This window comes from Lepidochelys olivacea (genome assembly GCF_965140295.1).
Source record: "Lepidochelys olivacea isolate rLepOli2 genome assembly, chromosome: 2".
Classification (NCBI taxonomy): domain Eukaryota; kingdom Metazoa; phylum Chordata; order Testudines; family Cheloniidae; genus Lepidochelys; species Lepidochelys olivacea.
Genome location: NC_140412.1, coordinates 216209861 through 216234670, shown reverse-complemented (window position 1 = coordinate 216234670; position 24810 = coordinate 216209861). Strand labels below are relative to the sequence as shown.

General features: G+C 41.3%; 1 protein-coding gene across 2 annotated transcripts in view; it reads right to left on the bottom strand.

Annotated features, from left to right (window-relative positions):
- The window catches only part of DGKB (diacylglycerol kinase beta), a 504484-nt gene that overhangs the window by 324743 nt on the left and 154931 nt on the right, over nt 1–24810 (bottom strand). For both annotated transcript variants that reach the window (XM_084618553.1, XM_084618552.1), the window contains exons 8-9: nt 23795–23869; nt 22472–22591 (exon numbers count right to left, since the gene is read on the bottom strand). In XM_084618553.1, the coding sequence (XP_084474679.1) occupies nt 22472–22591; nt 23795–23869 (195 nt within the window). The remainder of the gene's footprint in view (nt 1–22471; nt 22592–23794; nt 23870–24810) is intronic.

Below are 24810 nucleotides of genomic sequence, written 5' to 3'. Positions count from 1 at the left end.
TCTAAAATATATATTGCTCCATCTTAACAGCTACAGAATTGTTAACATTTCAACAGATTTGCTTGAGGGGCCTTCAGGGTGTAAAATACACTCCCTGTGGAAATCATATGGTCTGTGCTAAGCAAGAGGTCAGACAATGATCATAATGGTCCCTTCTGGCCCTACATTCTATGAATCCACATCCTTCTATCAAAGAACTGATCTTGACTGGGCCGACAGTGGGATTTATATCCTGGATCTTCACCACTAAAAGAATGAGTCCCTAGTACTTGATCCAAAGGACTAAATCCTTCAGCTGGAAGCAGTAGCAGACTCATAAGTCTTGTGTGTGGACCAGCCACTAGATGGGGATAGACCTACAATCTCCTAGTATCGATTATACTTGCCTTTAAAACGTGAATGAAAACATGAATATTTAAAAGATTTCTTTACGTTTTAATCAACATAAGCTCCCATTTACAAAACACTCAAACACTATCACTGAGGGTTTGGTTTTTTTTTTTATATATATTGTAGCTGTTTTTTTAAAATGTTTGCTTTGTGCTACTTTCATGGTTGCTAATTATAGTTTGCAACTATTTGTGTAGATCCCAGGTTCCTTGGCTGGTGTGTTGGCAGGCTTCTTTATTTTTCTAAAATTAGTAACTATTAAACTTATTTTAATAAGCAACAGATTCACCTAACATATACCAACAGCCTTATTAAAACTACCTTACGTTCTTTTTTGGGACACTAGATGTCAATCTGTATTTATAAGTAAAACAGTATGTAACATAATAAAAGTAGTGAATCTCCATCAGTTAAATACAAACAGCAGGAATTTTTCAAATTTTTGTTCTTTGATTTTTGTGTTCTGTGTGTTCCTATATTGCTGTGCGTGTCCTGGCCATTTCTTTATTAGACATTCAGTACTAGCATTCTAACCAAGATTACAACTATATAAGGAATACATAATTTCTGACTGAAACTGCAGTGTCTGGACAAATGAATATTCAGGTGACCCAGAAATTTTACTTGTGTGTGTGCAAGAAAAAGCAAAACTGTGCCTAATATTTATGAATTGCTCCAATTTTCATCCTAGCTTTACAACCAAACCCAAAAAAGGTGTAGCCCAACAATACCATATACCTGACTAAAATATACCACAACACACTGAGCCAAATTCAGACCTGGTGTAGCAGGATGCAACTGAACTTGGCCAATACTGCTTAAGCATTTTCCACTCTGTTGTGTTTTGACACATACAGATGCATTCTGAAAAAGTAAAGTAAATGAAGATCATCCTCAATATATTTGTCAGACATGAAAAAAAAAATAGCTATACACATGGCTGGTTCTTACCCAGTAATTGATTTATGATATCAAAGACCACAAGAATGGGTCTCACATATAACAGCCCTGATTTTGAATGTGCTGTGTGAGGCCTTAGTCATAGTACTGTCAGCATAATTCAAAGAACATAATGCAACTCAAATGTCATGTAGCTCTATTAGAATTTACTTATTAGAGTCTAACTTTACTAGTTAAATTCTGAAAAAACATAGTATTGTTCTATTCTTTAAACTCAAGTTATTTCTCACTGATGAGTCAAAGTCCCTGAGGATTTACTCAACATCATGAAGATAACAATGGCTTTGTAATAAAGAGCGATACATCAATGAAATAAGAATTTCTGTATCTGGTCCAAAGCCAAACCCTACGAAGAACACAACTTTCAATGATTTCTACAAAATACCTACATCAACTAAAGTCAACAGAAGTAGAAATCAGTGGGAATATTTTTGCCTATCTGGACACTTCAGGATCAGACCCTGTGTGGTGCTCCCCTAATATCATCATCAGGAGCTCAAATGCCATCTTTGACAGCTGGGCACTGTCAGGGCTTCCTTTCTGTAGAGGGAGCAAGAAAGATGCTTAATATGGGACTTTAAGGCTGACAAAGAGTATGGACGTTTTCCAATATTCCCTGAAGAATCAGAAATAGATTCTGCAGCTGTGGAGCCCCAGAGTCCTGTTGAGCTTCTTCAGGACTGGCAGCTGTATACTGCATGTTTTGTTAGACACAGCTCCATAATTTTAACCCTTATCTGAATACCCCACTCAACATATATTTTTTTTAATAGTGTTAAATTTTATTGTACTAAATACATTGCAAGTCTTCTAACAGAGTGACTAGGCACTGTAAAATAAAGATTATGTAAATGTTTTTTGAGATAAATAATTACAAACTTTAAACACTTTAATTCTAAAACATATTAATGTGGTCAATATGTACAGCAGGGGCCGGTAACCTTTCAGAAGTGGTGTGCCGAGTCTTCATTTATTCACTATGTTTTAAGGTTTCGCGTGCCAGTAATATATTTTAACGTTTTTAGAAGGTCTCTTTCTATAAGTCTACAATATATCACTAAGCTATCGTTGTATGTAAAGTAAATAAGGTTTTTTAAATGTTTAAGAAGCTTCATTTAAAATTAAATTAAAATGCAGAGTCCCCCGACCGGTGGCCAGGACCCGGGCAGTGTGAGTGCCACTGAAAATCAGCTCACGTGCTGCCTTTGGCATGCGTGCCATAGATTGCCTACCCCTGATGTACAGTATTAAGCTAAAAAGAACCTAAAATCCAAACTGATCTTTTTTTCTCAAAAAGAAAACTATTTACTCTGTATTAAAGTTCACATAAAATAAATTATAACAAATAAATACACTTTTTTTTCACGTTAGTTTCATTTTACTTTTTTCAGTTTTAAGACTGGCCATTCCATGTGAATGTGCCTCTTCTTATTTGAAGAGAACATATGGACTAACTTAGCTGGCATTTTCCTTATCAGAAAAACAAACAAGTCTTGATGTGGGTGTTCTGCCAATTAAAACACTTAACTGTGTTACAGGCTGCAACTGATGCAGAAATCCATTACATAAACACAATGCACTTTTAGAAAATAGCAAATTAAATTTTTGCTCTTGTGCACTGCCAAAAATCAGCAATAAAGTACTGCAGATGATCATGCATGTACATAACTTTTTAAAACACTGCCTGAGGGGGAGGGGGAGAAAAGCCCACACAACGTGAAACAAACCCCCTCAGTGTAAGACTTTAAATATAAATAAAATCCACATTACTGACACATAGTGCATTGAGTGTCACTCAGTCATTTTACTTCCATATCCTGAAACAGAATTTAACAACAAATAGTCATTTAGAAGATCTCAAACCAGGGCAGCTTCAATACAAATCTCGTCCTCAGTTCATTATACTACACTTAAAATGAATCCTCCATATGGCATACACAGACGTTAGCACACAACGGTAACAGTAACATTTTTTCACTCACACCAAGTCTCATGACTGACTATGGTCCTGATCCTACTTTCACAGAAGTCAATCGGAGCTTTGTCACTGATTTTAAGGCAGAAGAATTGGACCATAAATAAGCAACAAACCAAGGAACAGCCAACCTTAAAAATGAAAAAGTTGCACACAATCACTAGCTATACCACCCTAGACTAGTTCAATATTAATGCTCATTTATTTTAGTTTTTCAGATATTTATTAATAAATGTAATTGTGATTTTGATTAGGAACCCAGACACAAGGTTACAGTTTATAAACTGAATTTATAGGCTCTATTCAGGGGGAAGAGCTGCCTCTTTGTCTGCTGGCACAGACGCCTCGGAATTGTCAGACACATAGATGAACATAATTTGTCTGGGAAGAGTCAACATGGTTTTTGTAAAGGGAAATCATGCCTCACCCATCTACTAGAATTCTTTGAGGGGGTCAACAGGCATGTGGACAAGGGCAATCCAATGGATACAGTGTACTTAGATTTTTCAGAAAGCCTTTGACAAGGTCTCTCATCAAAGGCTCTTAAGCAAAGTAAGCTGTGATGGGACAAGAGGGAAGGTCCTCTCATGGATTGGTAACTGGTTAAAAGATAGGCAACTAAGGGTAGGAATAAATGTTCAGAGTTTAGAATGGAGAGAGGCAAATAGTGGTGTCCCCCAAGGGTCTATACTGGGACCAATACCATTTGACATATTCATAAATGATCTGGAAAAAGGGGTAAACAGTGAAGTGGCAAAATCTGCAGATGATAAAAAACTATTCAAGATAGTTAAGTCCAAAGCAGACTGAGAAGAGCTACAAAGGGATCTCACAAAACTGGGCGACTGGGCAACAAAATGGCAGATAAAATTCACTGTTGATAAATGCAAAGTAATGCACACTGGAGAACACAATCCCAACTATCCATATAAAATGATGGGGTCTAAATTAGCTGTTACCACTCAAGAGAGATCTTGGCGTCATTGTGGATAGTTCTCTGAAAACATCCACTCAATGTGCAGTAGCAGTCAAAAGAGAGAACAGAATGTTGGGAATAGTGATAGATAATAAAACAGAAAATATCATATTGCCTCTATATAAATCCATGGTACGCCCACATCTTGAATATTGAGTATAGATGTGGTTGCCCCATCTCAAAAAAGATATATTGGAATTGGAAAAGTTCAGAAAAGGGCAACAAAAGTTATTAGGAACACTTCCGTATGAGGAGAGATTAGTAAGATTGGGACTTTTCAGCTTGGAAAAGAGACAACTAAGGGGGGAGGGAGTATGATAGAGGTCTATAAAATCATGACTGGTGTGGAGAAAGTAAATAAGAAAGAGTTATTTATTCCTTCTCATAACACAAGAACCAAATGAAATTAATAGGCAGCAGGTTTAAAATAAACAAAAGGAAGTATTTCTTCACACAACGCACAGGCAACCTGTAGAACTCTTTGCCAGAGGATGTTGTGAAGGCCAAGACTAAAAACGGGTTTGAAAAAGAACTAGATAAATTCATGGAGGATAGGTCCATCAATGGCTATTAGCCAGGATGTGCAAGGAGGGTGTCATAGAATATCAGGGTTGGAAGGGACCTCAGCAGGTCATCTAGTCCAACCCCCTACTCAAAGCAGGACCAATCCCCAATTTTTGCCCCGATCCCTAAATGGCGCCCTCAAGGACTGAACTCACAACGCTGGGTTTAGCAGGCCAATGTTCAAACCACTGAGCTACGTCCCTAGCCTCATTTTGCCAGAAGCTGGGAAAGGGCAACGGGATGGATAACTTGCTGATTGCCTGTTCTGTTCATGCCTCTGGGGCACCTGGCATTGACCACTGTCAGAAGACAGGATGCTGGGCTAGATGGACCTTTGGTCTGACCTAGTATGGCCATTCTTATGTTGTTATGTAGGACCTCTCCCACTATGCAGCAGTAAAGGCTATTTATGATTCTGAGGGAGTATTTCCTCCTAGGTAACAACAACATAGTGCCAGAATAGGCATTATGTTGTGCCTATTATCTTTCCTATGTACAAATTCTTTGGCAACTAGACAGAGAAATGATGTGAAGGGACATAGTAGGCAGGTTATTCCCTAGCTGCCTGCAGTTGTTTGTTTGGTAGTGTGTGGTTTTCTGTTTATTTTTTAAATGACCTACACAGCCTAAAGACAGAGCTTTTCATGACAAACCTCTCTGTGCCTGTCAGCCAAAGGTTAGGAGGAAAGGGTCTACCATGCCAAGGAACTCCTCTTTTTAACACACACACACACACACACACACACACACACACACGCTTATGTTCCGGGGAAGGCCTCTCCCCACCCCCGGACTTTTCAACAACTGGGAGGCTCCCCTTGTCATTCTGCTACAGTTAGGGCAAGATCAACATCCCCTGCCAAGGAGATGGGTGGGAGAGGTGCCCATTTCCTACTCCCAACTAATAACGAGAAAAAGAAAGCAGAGATGACCCACCTTGTGCAGTTCTTTGAGATGGGTATACTATGGGTGCTCTGCTTGTGGTGTGCATGTGCCCCAGGCATCTTCAATTGGAGATTTTCAGCAGCAGTGCTTGTTCAGTCTGTGCATGCACCCTCACTATCCTCATGCCCCTTATCAAAAATATATAGGACTGCGATAGATGAACTGCCCTCAGTTCCTTCTCTACCAACCCATGGGGATTTGATTGCAGAGCCATTGGCCATTATCTCTGAAAACTCATGGTGATTGGGGGAAGTCCCGGTCAACTGGAAAAAGGCTAACGTAGTGCCCATCTTTAAAAAAGGGAAGGAGGAGGATCTGGGGAACTACAGGCCAGTCAGCCTCACCTCAGTCCCTGGAAAAATCATGGAGCAGGTCCTCAAGGAATCAATTCCAATTAGAGGAGGGGAAAGTGATCAGGAACAGTCAGCATGGATTCACCAAGGGCAAGTCATGCCTGACTAATCTAATTGCCTTCTATGACAAGATAACTGGATCTGTAGATGAGGGGAAAGCAGTGGACGTGTTGTTCCTTTACTTTAGCAACCCTGATATTTAGCAAAGCTTTTGAACGGTCTCCCACAGTATTATGGCCAGCAAGTTAAAGAAGTATGGGCTGGATGAATGGACTATAAGGTGGACAGAAAGTTGGCTAGACTGTCGGGCTCAACGGGTAGTGATCAATGGCTCCATGTATCAAGCGGTATCAAGTGAAATGCCCCAAGGCCTCGGGCCGGTTTTGTTCAATATCTTCATAAATGATCTGGAGGATGATGTGGATTGCACCCTCAGCAAGTTTGCAGATGACACTAAACTGGGAGGAGAGGTAGATATGCTGGAGGGTAGGGATAGGATACAGAGGGCCCTAAACAAATTAGAGGATTGGGCCAAAAGAAATCTGATGAGGTTCAACAAGGACAAGTGCAGAGTCCTGCACTTAGGACGGAAGAATCCCATGCACCACTACAGACTAGGGACCGAATGGCTAGGCAACAGTTCTGCAGAAAAGGACCTAGGGGTTGGGTGGACGAGAAGCTGGATATGAGTCAACAGTGTGCCCTTGTAGCCAAGAAGGCCAATGGCATTTTGGGATGTATAAGTAGAGGCACTGCCAGCAGATCGAGGGACGTGATCGTTCCCCTCTATTCGACATTGGTGAGGCCTCATCTGGAGTACTGTGTCCAGTATTGGGCCCCACACTACAAGAAGGATGTGGAAAAATTGGAGAGAGTCCAGCGGAGGGCAACAAAAATGATTAGGGGACTGGAACACATGACTTATGAGGAGAGGCTGAGGGAACTGGGATTGTTTAGTCTACAGAAGAGAAGAATGAGGGGAGTTTGATAGCTGCTTTCAACTACCTGAAAGGTGGTTCCAAAGAGGATGGATCTCGACTATTCTCAGTGGTAGTGGATGACAGGACAAGGAGTAACGGTCTCAAGTTGCAGTGGGGGAGATTTAGGTTGGATATTAGGAAAAACTTTTTCACTAGGAGGGTGGTGAAACACTGGAATGCGTTACCTAGGGAGGTGGTGGAATCTCTTTCCTTAGAAGTTTTTAAGGTCAGGCTTGACAAAGCCCTGGCTGGGATGATTTAATTTGGGATCAGTCCTGCTTTGAGCAGGGGTGTCAAATATAAAGGGAAGGGTAAACACCTTTAAAATCCCTCCTGGCCAGAGGAAAAATCCTCTCACCTGTAAAGGGTTAAGAAGCTAAAGGTAACCTCACTGGCACCTGACCAAAATGACCAATGAGGAGACAAGATACTTTCAAAAGCTGGGAGGAGGGAGAGAAACAAAGGGTCTGTGTCTGTTGGTATGCTGCTTTTGCCGGGGATAGAACAGGAATGGAGTCTTAGAACTTTTATTAAGTAATCTAGCTAGGTATGTGTTAGATTATGATTTCTTTAAATGGCTGAGAAAGGAACTGTGCTGAAGAGAATGACTATTCCTGTCTGTGTGTCTTTTTTGTAACTTAAGGTTTTGCCTAGAGGGATTCTCTATGTTTTGAATCTGATTACCCTGTAAGGTATCTACCATCCTGATTTTACAGAGGGGATTTCTTTACTTCAATTAAAAGTCTTCTTGTAAGAAAACTGAATGCTTTTTCATTGTTCTCAGATCCAAGGGTTTGGGTCTGTGGTCACCTATGCAAATTGGTGAGGATTTTTACCAAACCTTTCCCAAGAAGTGGGGTGCAAGGGTTGGGAGGATTTTGGGTGGAAAGAAGTGTCCAAACTACGTTTCCCAGTAAACCCAGTTAGAGTTTGGTGGTGGCAGTGGAGATCCAGGGACAAAGGATAAAATTAATTTGTACCTTGGGGAAGTTTTAACCTAAGCTGGTGAAAGTAAGCTTAGGAGGTTTTCATGCAGGTCCCCACATCTGTACCCTAGAGTTCAGAGTGGGCTCTTTGACATTCAGGAATAGGTTGGATAACACTTTGATGAATCTGGAAGTTACAAGGTGAACAAATACCAAGAAACCTTCCACAGCAGAATGAAATACTGTGATGGCTCCTAGGTAAACTTTAATGGAACTCAAAAGAGATCTCTTTGCTTTAGAGTGAAAAGTTATTCTTAGAATCTCCAAGAGAGTCACGTCAACAGGAAATAGGTGATGGTGAGTGTACCAGTGGTAAAATCTTTTCCATTCCCAAAGGTATGTTTTTCTGGTGGATGTCTTTCTATTGTTCAACTGGACGTCTTGAACCTCTCTGGAACAGGAAATACCGTCCTCTGAGTCAGAGTGGACCGGGGTGACAAACATTCCCCAAATCCTTAGTGGGAAGAATAGGCATCATTGGGAGATAGCTGGCTAGGAGAAGAGACAGAATAGGTGGAAAAACCACATCTGTCTCAGCCAGGTTAGTGAGATCAAGATTACAGTGGCTTTGTCCACTCTAATTTTTTTTAGAACCCTGAGGACTTGAGGCATTGGAGGAAAGTTATAGAGGACACTTCTTCACCAAGAAAGGAGGAATGTGTCCCAAAGGGGACGGTGACCAAGACGTCCCCTCAAGCAGAATTTCACACATTTCTGGTTGACAGCAACAGCGAAAAGGTCTATGTTCAGAAAACCCCAGGTAAGGAATATCTGCCTGAGATGGAACTGTCAAGTTCCCACGCCTGATCTTGGGTGAACTGTCTGCTGAGATCTTTGGGTATAGTGTTGGAGGCCAGACAAACCAACTGCTAAGATAAGGATTCACTGGGCTCTGTATTAGTTCCATCCCTGAGAGTTTATGAACAGAGGGAAGAGGATCTTTTCAATTTATGTAGTACATACTGTGCCACCTCACTTTTGTAAACACACTGAGTGTGACAGAGTGTCCAACAGGGAGTACTCAATACTGATAGAGGGTCATGACCTATGAAAAAGCATAGGAATATCTTGTGAGAGGGATTTACCACAACAAGAAAGTACATGTCTTGAACGTTGATGGTCATGAAATAGTCTCCCAGATCCAGGGATGGAATACCAGCTGTAAGTATTACCATCTTGAATTTCTGTACCTTGATAAAGGTATTCAGCATCCTGAGATCTTTAATTGGCCCTTGTTTTTGGAAACCAGAAAGTATTGAGTGGAAACTGCTTCCAAGGCTTCTAAGCAGAGGAGGGACAGAACCTCTTGCCTCTTGAGATGGCCTCTGAAAAAGGATGGGGAAGGAGGGTGGGAGGAATGGATGCAGTGAAAATGGATGGAGTAGCCTGATGTTATAATCTCCAAGATTTGACCTCCAAACTCCATCTGTTGGAGGTCATATGCTCCCATGAGCTGTGGAAATGGGAGAGACAATCCCCAAAAGGTAGGTGAGGGCAGAGTGGTACAGCACTGGATCTGGATTGCAGTGGTGTTCGTGGCCATCAACCAAGGTATCAAAATCAATACTTTGCAGATGATGGCTGCTGCATCGATCCAGGTGCAGTGGTTGAGAACTTTCTCCTTTTGATTCTGGGTTTCTGGCACCATATTGTAGGTGGGAAACTGGGCTGGGAGAGATCTCCGAGCTTTCTGAGACCAGTTAAATCTCCTCTTATTTGCAGGTGTATATATGTCCAGTGAGTGAAGAGTCACCCTAGAGTCATTCCGAGAATGTAGGGAGTCATCAGTGGATTTGCCAAATAATTTAAGACCACTAAGGGGAGGTCCTTTATAGTGTTCTGGACTTTATGTGGAAATCCTGAAGATTACAGCCATAAGGCTCAGGGCGTGACTACAGCTGTGGAGATGGAGCAGGCTGCTGTGTCAACAGCATTGAGAAAAGCTTGAAAAGTTGTCCTTGCAAGAAGCTGTACCTCTACATCATTCCCTGTACTCTTCTGGGAGAAGTTCAATAAAGGAATAAAATTTGGAATAGATAATTTGGTAATACTTTAATAGAATTGCCTGGTGATTAGCAATTCTGAATTGCAGGGTGGCAGACAAGTAACTGTTGAAACCATGGAGAAAGTGCTTTGGTCATTATCATATGGGGTAATCTTTGAATGTTTTTGCCTTTTGAGTTCATTTACTGCATCCACAACTAAGAAGCTAAAGGTAGACCGGGAAAATAAAAATTCTGAACCGCTAGCTGGAACATAGTACTTTTTGTCTGCCCTCTTAGCTGTTCGGAGGGCAGTGTCAGGGGTCTGCCAAATTGTCTTGTCAGGTTCTAACAATACTTCATTTACAGGAATGGCTACCTTTGCTGAAGGTGATGTGTGAAGAATGTACAGCAATTTGTGCTGAGTCTCTAGGATATCTGTTAATGGGATCTGAAGAGTGTCTACCACTCTTTTGATCAAAACCTGAAATTGTTTAAATCATCTACTGTATATGGAGGTGGCATAACAGCTTCATTCGGGGATGATGAAATATTCATCCTTGGCATAGCTTCTTCATCAGCTCTCCATTCTTGTTCCTCACAATCACCTTCTGCAGTGGAGACTGCTGAGAGGAAATGGAGGGAATCAAACAGTGCTGACCCTCGGATTCCCTGACAGCACTGAGAACCCTGGAGAACTGCTGGCAGTAAACAGCCAAGGGTCCCAGTGTGGCCACTGGGGAGGACCATAAGAGAATGGGGGAGGCATCCAGGACTGATTGTAACAATGCGCAGAGCAGGTTGAGCTCACCTTAGCTCTGAAGTGTCCCTCAAAGGAGCAGATTCAGATGAGGGTGGTCTACACAGATAATAATAAGACCACTGAATAGAAATCAGAGTCTGAAGAACTCTCATGTGCATAGTCTAATGGAGGAACCGGGAGATAAGAAGTGATGGTTTATCTCTCCATATGCCTGGGTACAGGGGAATCAGGCAGATCCATCAGTAGATGAGGTACTAGAGGTCTGAATGAGTTCAGGAAAGGATACTGAGGTACAACCTGAACTTCTGCAGTGCCAGATGCCATGTCTGCAGCCTACTAGGCTCCCACAATGAGGTCTATGGTACCAACAAAGGTGTGAGAGGTTCCAACAATTGCTAGATGGTCAGTCAAGGTGCCAAAGATGCAGTCAATGTAGCTGGAGGTACCAACTTCTTCAGTGTATGGAGTCCCTGGAGTTTTTACCAGTTCAGTCATGTTTCAATGGTACCGATCGCTTTGGTATGGATCGTCGGGTACTGTGTGATTGAGACAAGCTTGAGGACTTCATTTTAGCATTCTCAGTACTGAGGCAGCTTGAACTATCCATGGAAGCCTTTGAGGAGCCTGGGGTCTCCCGTACAGCAGATCTCTTAGAGGTATTCTCTTCTTGAGGAGATTTAGTACTCATCTTGGTGGACGTCTTTCCCACACCACTTGCAGATCTCTCGGAGGCAGAGGAGGCACTATGGTCACTTGGAAGCCACTGTACTGAGCGGGGAAAAGAGGAGATCCAAGGGAGGACTTCGTCATAAAGTTGAATCGCCCTGTCCCTCCTGAAGCAACTCTTAAAACTAGTGCAGATTTTGCACTTTGAAGACACTTGTGTATTTTGGAGGCAGCAGAGAGAGCATGAGTGGCTGTCACTAACTGGGAAGGAGTCCTGGCAAGTGAGCTAACATTTGAAGCCTGGGACTTAAGCATGCTGCCAAAACAAAACAGTTTTCTTCTAACAGTAGAGAAAGGGAGTGGGAGGCAAAAACCTCCATCAATGGAAAAACTAACCGCCAAAGAAATAAAATATGAAGTAAATAAAAGATTAAAGACTTAATTATAAAATAAAACAAAACTATAAAAGTAACAAATAAGCAGGTATCTGTGAGCACTATGAATGGTCCTCCACTAGCCAGGGAACTCGAGAAGGAATCAAGGGGCAGTTCATCTGTCATTTGAGGCATGAGAATAGCTAGGGAGCATGAACGGATCGAATGAGCACTGCTGCTGAAAATCTCTGATAGAAGGCACCTGGGGTGCATGTGCACCTCAAGTGGAGCACCCACAGAGACACTACTCAAAGAAGAAGAAAGCCTCATATTAGGCTGGACCCAAGACCATCTACCGTCTTCAGGACATGCAGGGGAGCCACAGGCTTTAGCGACTGCCAGTTCAAGAGCAAAATAAACAGGTATATAATAGACTGGGGAGAACAGGAGGGAGGGAATCTTGCTTCTGTGAGCTTTGCTCCCTCAAAGGCACAACCACAATTCACCACTACACCACCATTTTTAAATAGGTGCAAAGCCAGTATCTAGCAGCCCTCTACTGTCCACATGGCTTGGAAAGCTACAGCTACTTTTTAATGCATAGTACAAATAAAAGTGAGTTGTTGATACAATTTGTATATTTTATTCACAGAGAATAAGCTAGAATTACTCCTGGTTCTACAACAATTTCTACCACCATAAGCCTTGGCAGAAGGCTCCCAAGAAAGAAAGTCTTCCCGGGACAAGGCTGTAATAGTGGAATGTGTCTGCAAACTCCTTTGCAAAAGGCTCTGAGGTCTTAGTGCAGGTGAAAGTGGGCAGCACTGACAAGAAACAGTGCATACATTTTTTCCCAATAGTTCCTGGTAAAGTCTCCAGGAAGGAATTGAAGCTACTCCCTCTGGTGGTAAATCTAAGAGATAGCAGTGACAGAAATAGCACCTATTGTCTCTTAGGGTGAACCCACCCCTCTGACAAGAAGATTCATGGGCACTGCATGTGTGAGAGTTAATGAACTTAGTTCTGTATATGGAAATGGTACACAGTCCATCTATGCCTCATTCTTTTAAAAACTCAACTGATCGTTGTGACCTCACAGTCACGAATTGCACATTTAATGTTGATATAAAAAGCACAATTTATCTTAGTTCTAATTAAAGAAAAGGGCAGAATCTTATAAAATCATAAATTGTTGGGTATCATCCACAAGCATTTTTGAATTTCAATCTAAGAAGGACCACTCACAATACTATGGACCCCAAACAATTCACAACAAATTTGGCAAGATGTACTGTAACGAATTGTGAGAGTTCCAAATCCGGTTTTTGTTCTACATATGTAGGGCTCAAACAACAGACGATCATAACATGTTAGACATCACAATAGGAGGCATTTCACACAAAGAGAATGAACTCAGACTAAAGCACTTGATTTCACATTTAACCAAAAAAGGGTAAAATACTCATCTTTTAAATTCTCTGTGGTAATAGCATAATACATTAGATGTATGGGGATATGAGTGAATCTCATTCACAAGGAAGTGTCCTTATAATTAAATTGTAGCTTTGTCACGCTTGGGTTGTATAGTATTTACCCCACTGAGATGATTAATTCTATATTTTACAGATATTCAGTGTCTGCTTCATGAGTGTAGGTGTAATGGGTTAAGACTAAAAGGGGTGATTTAAAAAAAAACGTGATTTGTGTCAGATTACTTGTGATACAAATAAATATAGGTTATAAGTAAGGCTACGATTTAGTCACGGAGGTTGCGGAAGTCACGGAATCCGTGACTTCCAGCAACCTCCATGACTTCAGCCTGCAGAGGTTGGAATCTGCTGGGGTTCCCTGACGCCTATGGGGGCAGGGAGATGTGGGGTCCACCTGCCACCTCTGGCGGCCCAGGGAGCTCCAAGCCGCCACTGGCTTTGGAGGTACCCTGCAGCTTCCGGCTGCCACAGGCAGCAGGAGAACCCCCAAGCTCCCGGCCACTGTGGACCCCCAGAGCTGTGGACGGTGGGGGTACTGCACAGCTCCTGGCCCCTGTGGGTGGTGGGGGGACCCTCAGAGCTTCTGGGGTACCCCACAGCCCCTAGCTGCTGCAGGCAGCAGAGGCCCCGCAGCTCTCAGCTGCTGTGTAGCTGCCCCGCTGCAGGTGGTGTGGGGACCTGCCTATCCCCATTTTGTCACAGATATTTTTAGTAAAAGTCACGGACAAGTCACAGCTTCCGTGAATTTCTCTTTATTGCTCATGACCTGTCCGTGACTTTTACTAAAAATATCTGTGACAAAATCTTAGCCTTAGTTAGAAGGCATTTGTTCCTGTTGAATTTCTCTCTTACTATAGAAAAGCAAAGCAGATTCTTTCTGAGCCACAACAAAATAGCAGCTGTGGTGCAATTATGACATCTAGTGGCAACCAAGAAGAGAGCAAATGTAAAATATTCAGCTCCAAAATGCCTTGGCTCTTGTATGCAGTGGTGGTGTAGACATGTTGGTCCCAGAGAATTAGAGAGAGAAAGTACATGAGGTAATATCTTTTATTGGACCAAATTCTGTTGGTGAGAGAGACAAGCTCTTGAGCTTACACAGAGTTGTTCTTCTTCAGGTATGGGAAACTTAGAGTGACACAGCTGATTGTTTAGCATAAGTAGTTAACACTTATTTTAAGGGACCACTCAGGGTGAAGTGGCCCATCACACAGGGAGAAAAGGATGGGTGGGAGTGGAAGCAGCTGGAGTGTGGGGGGTTGGTTAGTGGGTTACAGACTTCTATAATAAGCCATAAAACCAGTATCTCTATTCAGGCCATGATTTTTAGTGTCTAGCAGAGTTATACATTTATGCTTCCAAGCTCATCTTTTGAAAGTGCTGTGCAGATTTCCTTTGAGAATGAGGACTGATCGGTCAGTTATAGAGTGATCACTTTGTGAAAAGTGTTCACCCATAGGTGACGGGTTGTTTGTCTTTTATCATTTTCCTGTGAGTTCATTAGAGAGCATAGCGGTTGTCCAGTTTCACCCACATAGTTGTTATTGGGGCATTTAGTGCCCTGGATGAGGTACACCACATGTTGTGATAGGCAAGTATAGGAACCATGGATCTTGAAAGGTGTGTTGTGAAGGGATGTTGATCATTGTAGCAGTGGAGATATGTTTGCATCTGCTGATTTGGCAGGGTCTGGTCCCACTTTGAGTTGGTGTGCTGGCCTGTGGGGAGCTTGCCCCAGATGATGAGTTTGGAGAGGCTGGGGGTTGTTTGAAGGCCAGAAGAGAAGGGTCAGCTGTGTTGCTGTAGCTGTGTCAACTCCAGGATATTAGATAGACAAGGTGGGTAAGGTCATATCTATTATTGGATCAACTTCTGTTGGTGAGAGAGGCTAGCTAGAAGAACTCTGTGTAGCTCAAAAGCTTGTGTCTCACCAACAGAAGTTGGTTAAATTAAAATATATTTCCTCACCCACTTTGTAACTTAGCTTTTGAAAGTAAATCTAGTGTTTGTGAAAGTTGTTAGCCTATTGGCCTTCCTTTTGTGGGTCCCTCCAGAGAACTGACAGTAACCCCCTGCCCACAAAAGAAAAGGCACCAAACACAAATGGGTGTAAACTGACTGAGTGACAAATCAAAAGTGATGTCATGGGGATGCGAAAAATGTGCTAATATGGGACAGCAAGCAGAATATTCCAGACAATGCCCACTGCTCTACTCAGAGTTCCAAGGAGTAACTGGACACCATGCAATGGAATCCTGCCCCGATGTCTGAACAAATGAGGGCAAGGATAATTGTCTCAAAATTACACAGAATCTCCCTGTGACTGACCTTCCTTATTATGGAATTATGTATGGCAAATGGGAACACAAGAAAGTGGTTAACGAGGAGGTACCTGATCTCGGTGGGGTCTTGGATGGGTCAGAAGAGGAAGGGGAGGAAGATGGGGAGAAATACAGCCCGAAACTCAGAAGGGAGTACTGGAGGAGAAGAATAGGGGCTTCTGCCTGGACTTAGGAAGTGTGTGTGTGTTACAGGGTCCTACTCTCACTGCAGAAAGAGTAGGTATCAGGGTACTCTTGTTCTGTGAAGGAATCACCAACTAACTGCCCAGCAGGTTGCAGAACAAGGCTGGAGTGGAGGCACGCCCACAGGGGAATCTTGCTCTCCATGAGAGACTGTCAGGGCCCAAGATAGAGGCCCTGATCTTGGCACAGCAATGGCCCACCCCTCAGTCACAGGCGAGAGGCCACAAAGCAAGCAGCATCAAATGATCAGGACACATGAAACACAAAAGTGTAGGGCTGGTAGTGGGATTAAATGGTTAACAACATTGTGCAAGTGGAGGATACTAATCAGAGAACCACAGATGACACTCACTGCTCTGAGAAAAGTTCACAGGGATCAGTGGATATAGCTCAGTGGAACTCTGCTCAGATATGGAAATGGAGGCATGAAAGAAAAATGGCCCTACAGACCCAGAAATGCTCCCTAGACTTGAGCTTCTAGATGGAAAACTTGGCCAAGGCCAGGAAGAAGTTCTAGAGACACAGTCCACCTTATGCTATCCTGAAGGTGATGAAGCTACACTGTCTGGACCTGTGAATTTAGCAATGTGTTGTTCCATCTAAAGTATCTCTTATGTAAGGGACTTCCACCACTCCACTTTGGAGACTACTCCAAATCCTAACTGATCTTAGTGGTCAGGAAGCTGAAAATCACTGGCAGAGCTAAGAACAGAACCCATGGCCGATGACTACATTCCCGACCTTTGATTTCTTATAGCTTTTCATACACTATCAAATCAACGTAAGAAAAGTCTTGTGGCTAAATACTAAGTGTAGACCAGGGTCAGGTCTACAATATAACTACCTCATTCAGGGGTGTGAAAAATCCAGAGCCGAGTAATGCCGTTATCCTGACCTAAGCCATGGTGTAGACATTGCTACATCGACAGGAGGGCTTCTCCCATTGACGGAGTTACTGCCCTTGAAGAGGTGAATTAATTATGGCAATGGGAGAAGCTCTCCCATCGGCATAGTAGCATCTTCACTGAAATGATACAGTGGCGCTGCTACAGCATTTTAAGTTGAAGCTTAAACCTGCCCGAGGCACCAGGAGATCTGGATTCTTTAAACAGCCCTGCAACAGACTTCCTTTTGACCTTGGACAAATCACTTAAACTGTCTGTGCTTCAGAATCCCTATTTGTAAGAAAGGGATGAACATGCTTTGCTACCTCATGGTGCTGTTTTCAGGCTTAATTTATTAGTGTTTTTAAAGCACTTTGAAATCCTTTGAAATGGAAAGCACTATATAAAATAGGTGCAAAATATCATATTGTGGTAGTAGCAGCAACCATTAGAATTAAGGCTATATGGTGGTTTCCATTCTAACTCCCTTTTTTCTAATCACTCAAAACATCCTGAATTTTCATTTAGTCAGAACCAGAGCTACTTTACTATAACATCTCCAAGGGAAGCAATTTAAGCAAATGTTATTGAATAATTACTATTGGTGTTTAATGGGAACAGTTTTAGTAGATATGATGCTTGATGGATGCATTCAGCCAGTGCTAAAGGGTTAACTGGTGATTAACCAGATATAATATTCTTAGATCTGGCCTTTTAATACATAAATTACAAAACAATATTTGTACTACACAACATTCAGATCTTGCTTTAGATTTTCAAAGCATTGTATAAAACAAGAGATAATTAATTAGCAATTAAAATTTAATTGCATTGTGTTATAATTGTTTGTTCAGCATGCTGATTGCCTTGGCAAGAGGCGTCATACAAATACAATTACTGGTCTTCATTTTGCAGCTGCTCCACAGGAAAAACTCCCATTTATTTCAATGAAAGTTTTGCCTGCAGTGCAGCTGCAGAATCAGGCACTAAGAAAAAAAGAACAAAGGGATAAAGCAAATAAAGGGGAAAAAACAGAGAGATCATTTTTTAATTCTTGCAATTTATGTAATATAGTTCCTTGTCTCATTTTAACTACTTTCAGATGGCTATTCCCTTAAGTGGGGCAGCTATATAGTCAGTAAGAAAGACTAATTAAAGGATTGTTAGTGATTTAATATCTTAAATCGTTTTTATGTTAGCAATTCAGTTTTCTTTTAAGGGATACACACATTATAGGTGTAACACAGAGGTGATAAAGGTATCAGGGCAGATCCTCAGTGGATATAAACTGTCATAGTTCCATTGAAGTCAATAGAACGGTGACCAAATACACCAGCTGAGGATCTGTCTCACTGATTGATATATGAATGTTTTATACAAAATGAGAAAGAATATCTCAGCAAAGAGATAAAACCCCTGTAGACAGTCAAAAATGAACCAAGCAACTCCACAACCCCACCCCTATTTGTCCCAATATCAAACAATTAAAACACTGTAGGAGCTTATTGAGGGATGAGGGGGAAAGGTTAAGAACTGACTCAATCATGGTCTAAATATATCTACAAAGGAAGACTATATCTGGCAGAAGAGGACTTATTAACCTCGCAGGAAAAGATATAACTAAATCCAGTGGTTGGAAGTTGAAGGTACACACATTCATAGTGGAAATAAGGCACATATTTTTTAATACTGAGAGTAATTAACCATTGGAACAACTTACTAAGGGATCGGGTGGATTCTCATTCACTTGTAATCTTTAAATCAAAACTGGATGTCTCTCTAAAAGATATGGACTAGTTCAACCACACATTATTGACCATGGTGGAGGAATTACAGGATGAAACGGTGTCTTTGTTATGATGATCACAATGGTCCTTTCTGGCCTTAAAATCAACAAATTAAGACAATCAATACACCATTTTCTTTCAGAACACGGGAGGCCTGGCCCAGAACCAGCCGCAGCCAGGGCAGCACGCCCCGCATGCGCTGTGGCCGGGAAGGCCGGGCAGCCCAGCCCAAACCCTGTCATGGGGAGCCCCAGCCCTGAGCCTCTCATCCCCAGACCCCCACACACCAAGCCTCACCCCCCACACAAACCCAGAATTCCCCCACACAAACCCCTACTCCCCTGCATCCAGCCCTCCCTGCTGAGCCCCTCCCCCCTGTATCTGGACCCCGCCCCTGCTGAGCCCAATCTCCCTGCACCTGGACACCCGTCCTCCCTGCCGATCCTATCGCCTGCATCAGGACCTCTACCCCTGTACCCAGACCCCTCCTACTGAACCCCAACCACCTTTACCTGGACCCCTCAGCAGAATCCCATTCCCCCTCCACCCAGAACCCCCCCAACAACCCCTCCTGTGCATCCAGATTCCCACCTACACCTGGACCCCCTCACTGAGCCGTCCGTACCCAGATTACCCCCCACACAACCCTCTCAACCCAGACCTGGATCGCCACACACACTAAGACCCTCCACACTTGGATCCTGCCAAGCTGAGTCTGCCTATCCACACCTGGTGCACCTGGCACAGAGGGACAGGACCCTGGGATGTTTCTGGTGCAGGCTCAGCCCTTGTGCTGTGTCAGGGTTGAGTGCAGCCTTACTCTCAAGTCCATGTCCCGTGAGTAAGAGGGCTGCAGGGTGATCTCCCACCTCCTTACAGCCAGTGTCCTGTGCTCCCCACTGCCATGCTGGAGCCTCCACATTTATTTCTTGACAAATAAAATGTGCAGAATTTTAAAATATTGTGCACAGATTCAGAATTTTTATTTTTTTGGCACAGAACTCCCTCAGGAGTATTATGTAATGTCACGATTATGCAGTGTCTTTATCAAATAGAAATATTTCTCATACCATTCCCACAATTATGTCATCTATCATTCCATCATCTATCTTATGTTCTCTTCGTAAATTGTTCCGGAGGACAGAGACAAAAGAGTTTCATATTACTTTACTTTTCAGTATCCAAAAAAATATCTAGATTTGACCATTCAACATATACACACAAATTGTAAACCTAACAGTAAAGGCAAAATAACTTTTTGCTGGTTCCATGGAAAATGAGAAATAGTGACTTTCCTCTAGAAACTGCTGTATGATTCCATTGGACCAAAAGACCTCTAAAAAAAAAAAAAAAAAAAAAAAGAAGAAAAAAATCCGGGGGGGGGGGCAATGTTAGAGCCTTTCACCATTCCTGTGAAATGTTACACTACTTTTCCTGGTAGACTAATGATGCAGCTTGTGTAGTCCCCCGAGTTGGTGGCCTAATCATTCACGAACAATAATATAGCGTAAAGCACTACAGTTCCCATTAGCCACCTATACTAGTCTTCAAGAAATAAAACATGGAGACCCCTCAATATTGTTTTGTTAAGTAATCAAAAATAAACTTCATATGAGTTATATAAGCGTTTGTTCAGAACTGTGTATTTTAATTTTTCCCACATAAATCCAAATATTCCTGGATAGACAAAGCGCTGATGCACAGCCACACCGATAAGTACTTCAGAATGCTAGGGAATTTTGATTGTTGGATTGGCTCAGGAAAATATTCATTATCAATTTTTTTTCCTTAAAAGAAATATTTTTAAATACATTATGAAAGTCTAGAAGTCATTTGGTTTAATCTAATTTAGTATTTTCCAGGCCTATGTTCAGTATGTGCACCACTGGAATATTTCAGCTTCTGCCTTCAACATACTCATGACATAATGTTATAGAGAAGGATTTACATTAATCTATAGATGGAATTAGGCAGATACAAATTCTAAAAAAGTGAAGTTTACCCACTGAAAACTATAGTTTCTTATTACCCCCCAAAGTAGCCATTCGATATCGCAATAAGAACTAGGGAAAAGCAACATATAGACTTTCTATATCCATTATATGAGAGGCAGCATTCCGAACTATTCAGTTCAGCTAAACAAGAGCTCCCAGTCTGACGCTGTGACCAAAAGGGATAACACAATTCTTGGATGCATAAGCAGGGGAATCTTGAGTAGGAGTAGAGAGGTTATTTTACATCTGTATTTGGTACTGATGTGACCTCTCCTGGAATACTGTGTCCAGTTCAGGTGTCCATAATTCAAGAAGGATGTTGAAAAATTGGAGAGGGCTCTGAGAAGAGCCATGAGAATGATTACAGTATTAAGAAAGTATAATAGTGATAGACTCAAGGAGCTCAATCTATACACCTAACCATAGGGTATGCCTGCACTGCAAAAAAAACACCTACAGCAGTGAGTCTCAGAATCCAGGTCTACACACTGGGGCTCACACTATGGTGCTAAACACAGCAGCCTAGACATTCCCACTCAGGCTAGAGCTCTGGATCTGAAACCCAGCAAGAGGGGTGGGTCTCAGAACCCAAGCTTCAGCCTAAGCAGGAACATCTGCACTGCTATTTTTAACACTGTAGCACAAGACCTGCAAGCCCAAGTCTAGAGACCCGAGCTCTGAGACTCACTGCCGGCGGTGTTTCAGTTTTTTGTTGGTTCCCCCCACCCAGCATAAAGATACCCAGAGAGAAGCTTAAAGGATGACTTGATTACAGTCTTTAAGTACCTACTTGAGGAACAAATATTCAATAAATGGGCTCTTCAAGCTAGCAGAGGAAGATATAATACAATCTAATGGTTGGAAGTCAAAGCTAGACATATTCAGACTGGAAATCAAAGGTAAATTTTTAACAGTGAGGGTTATTAACCACTGAAACAATTTGCCAATGATCGTGGTGGATGCTTCATTACTAACAACTTTTAAATCAAGACTGGATGTTTTTCTAAAAGATCTGCTCTAGGATCTGTTTGGGGGAAGCTGTATGGGAGGTCAGACTAGATCGATACAATGGTCCCTTCTGGACTTGAAATCTATGAATCTATCTAACTACGAATCTAGGAATATGAGTCAGGAAAAAGGGCAACCCATTTCTGACAGTGATGTCTTCTGTGGTATTGGGCAAGTAACAATCTTTTTGTGCCTCAGTTCCACATATGTAAAAAGAAGAAAATAATATTTACCAAGGAATACTTCCTTCACTGGCTTAATCAATTAATATTTGTGAAGAATTTTGAGATCCTGTGATTAAAAAGTCTTACACAACTATTATATTGTTATATATTTAGCAATAGAAAGTGCTAAACTTAACCAACCTTTATAAAAATATCGTATAACTGATTGCATAATTGCAACACTCTGGGCTTGATTTGGGGTGGAGGAACTTCTTTAATATCTCCATTTAAGTGTCTGTGAAGTACTACAGAAAGTTTTCAATACAAATATTTTTACATCAAAATCACACACCTGAGACATGCTAAAAGAGAGGTGCCCAAAGTTAGCTCAAATGCAAGAAGGCAGATGGCATTGGCACTTTGCCAACAATATAACAGCTGCATCTAACTGATATAAAATTAATATTATTACAGCTGTTTTCATCCTTTATACGAAACTGTGGCCTATAGCAATAATAGGTCTCATTATGTAATTCTCCATCCTTGGCTCAACTGCTCCCCCTGAGGTAGCCACATACTGGATAGTCTCTGCATGTCATAGTTCCATAGTTAAGATGAAGGTGGTGGCAGATTGCAAATATATTAGTTTTGGGGCCACATCTGATCCATAAATTACCCTTTGGACATTGCTAGATTAATGCTCACATTCTCTAATCCAAGGAGCACCAGGAGTGGGATTGTCGTCATTCCGCCCTGGATCCATTCCTCCAGAGATACTGTGCCATCATGGTCATAATCAATTTCTTCCATCATTTCATGAAGGATCTGTAGATTTAAAAGCAAAAACAAACAAAAACCTATAAATTGGATGTTCTAAGAAAACAAAAATATGTATTAACCCTGAGCCACCCACTTTCTGAAGGAAAAAGCAAAGTAAAATGTATCCTATGTGGCAACTTTGGAAGAAATGTATTTAAAGTCATTTTACCCCTCACCTCGCCCCCAAACCATACTTAGGTCCTTATTAGAACTGGTAAAACTTTTTTTTTTCAATTAAAAAAGCACATTTAAAATATTTTTGTGGAAATTTTTTTCAACATTTTCAAATTTTGAAACAAAAAAAATTAAATACCCCAATTTTTTCATTGACCCTTGTATTTTCTGTATTCCCCTCCCTCTTTCCTCCATTTTGTTTTGGTTGGGGGGAAGCAAATAAATAAACAGGCAAATAATGGAGACAGGGAACCGGAAATATTATATTTTCCAGTTTTCAGCAAAAACTTCAAGAAAATGATTTTTTTTTGTGACACACTCTTACTATTTTTATTCAGCTCTAGAAGTGACATTATATATCATAGTTTCATATTACCATCCTTGTAGCGTTACAGATTCTTAGAGTTCTATGGAAAGATAAAGCTTAGGGAAAAAATTCACCCTGAGTCAAGGGTAGCACAAGGCCATATGCATCACTTAAATTCTGTTTTTATGGCTTCCGATTTTAGCTTTTGACTGATAAGCACCAATAAAACACCACCAATAAAAACAAATTAAAAAATTAAATCAATGTTTAGCTAATAAATCCAAGAAAAACACCAGAAATGGTTGCTTGCATTTAAGGGTTTGTGTACATGGAGCAGTAATGCAGACTATGGAGTGGGTCATGGAGATTTCTAAAGTGCAGTTTGGGGCCCATTGTACTAGGTGTGCTGTACACAGATGATAGTTCCTGCCCCTCATGGGTTTTGGGTAGATATGTGCCAGGCACACTGAGAAGGTGAATTACTAAATGTAATGGTGAGAAAGCCTTAAACTTCAGTGGAGGGCATATATTTCAGACTTATGACCATGGTGCTACGTTGTCCTCACTGGAAAAAAGATTAGGAAAGGGCTGAATGCCAGCCCCAGAAAGAAGCAACAACTATTATTATTTTTAGTACTCAATATATGTATTAATATCACAGATATTCATGGGACATTACAGAATGTTTTCCAAAATTAATTGCATCAATGATCTGACAAAATACTTACTGGACTGAGTTCAGTGACATCCCATTCAAGATATTCTGCAACATGCATCATTTGAGTGATGATATTTTCTAGCTCCTAGGCAGGAAAAAAGAACAAAGATGTTTTAATGCGGTACCATACTGGCCGATTTTCTTACAATTCAGATATATAGTTTATAATTGTTTTAATATAGACTGACAGCGTATTTGGATGCATCATCTCTACGGATGAAAATATTAAATTTATATTTTAACAAAACCATTTAAACATCAAACCATTTAATACATCAAAGTATAAGGTAAAAATATTCAATCAGCAGTTATATGATATATATTTGAATATCAATATAATTACTAACAGAAGTTAAAATCAGAAATAAATATCCATTGGAGACTCCATTAAGCAGAATAAAAGGATTACTTTTAATTGTTTTAAGAAGGGAATATTTTAGGGTGAGGTTTGTGTGTGTGTATATGTTTGGCCTTGGAGAAAGAAAATCTTTCATTGAAAAAGGAGGACCTGAACTCACATTTTGCAGGTTGCTTTGGTCAGGTATAACTTATGCTCATCACTTAACTGGGATGATTTGTGCTGTTGGAAGCGAGACTAGTAAGGATTGGCTCTCACTGAACCATCTTCTTTCAAATTTGCGGTGTTATCTCCACCGTGCTGATTTCAGTTCCACAAAATGTCATTAATTTAAATCCACGGGTTTGGTTCATCAAGGTATGCTTGAGTGTTTCAGGATCACAGGAACTTACTGTATGCAAATGATATTTTAATATTTTTGGGTAATGTATATTATGCAGATATGGATATGTTTTAATGTAATTGTAAGTTTGGTACACTTCCATTTAGATATTTGTACAAACCTGGGGGCAAATCCTCAACTACTGTAAACTGAAATCAATGGAGCTATGACAGTTTACACCAGCTAAGAATCTGCCCCTTTGCTCTAGGTTCAGCACTCAGGCCCAGTATAAATTGCATCCATAAGAAAAGCATGCATGTCGGGGCGGGGGGGCGGGGAGGAGGGG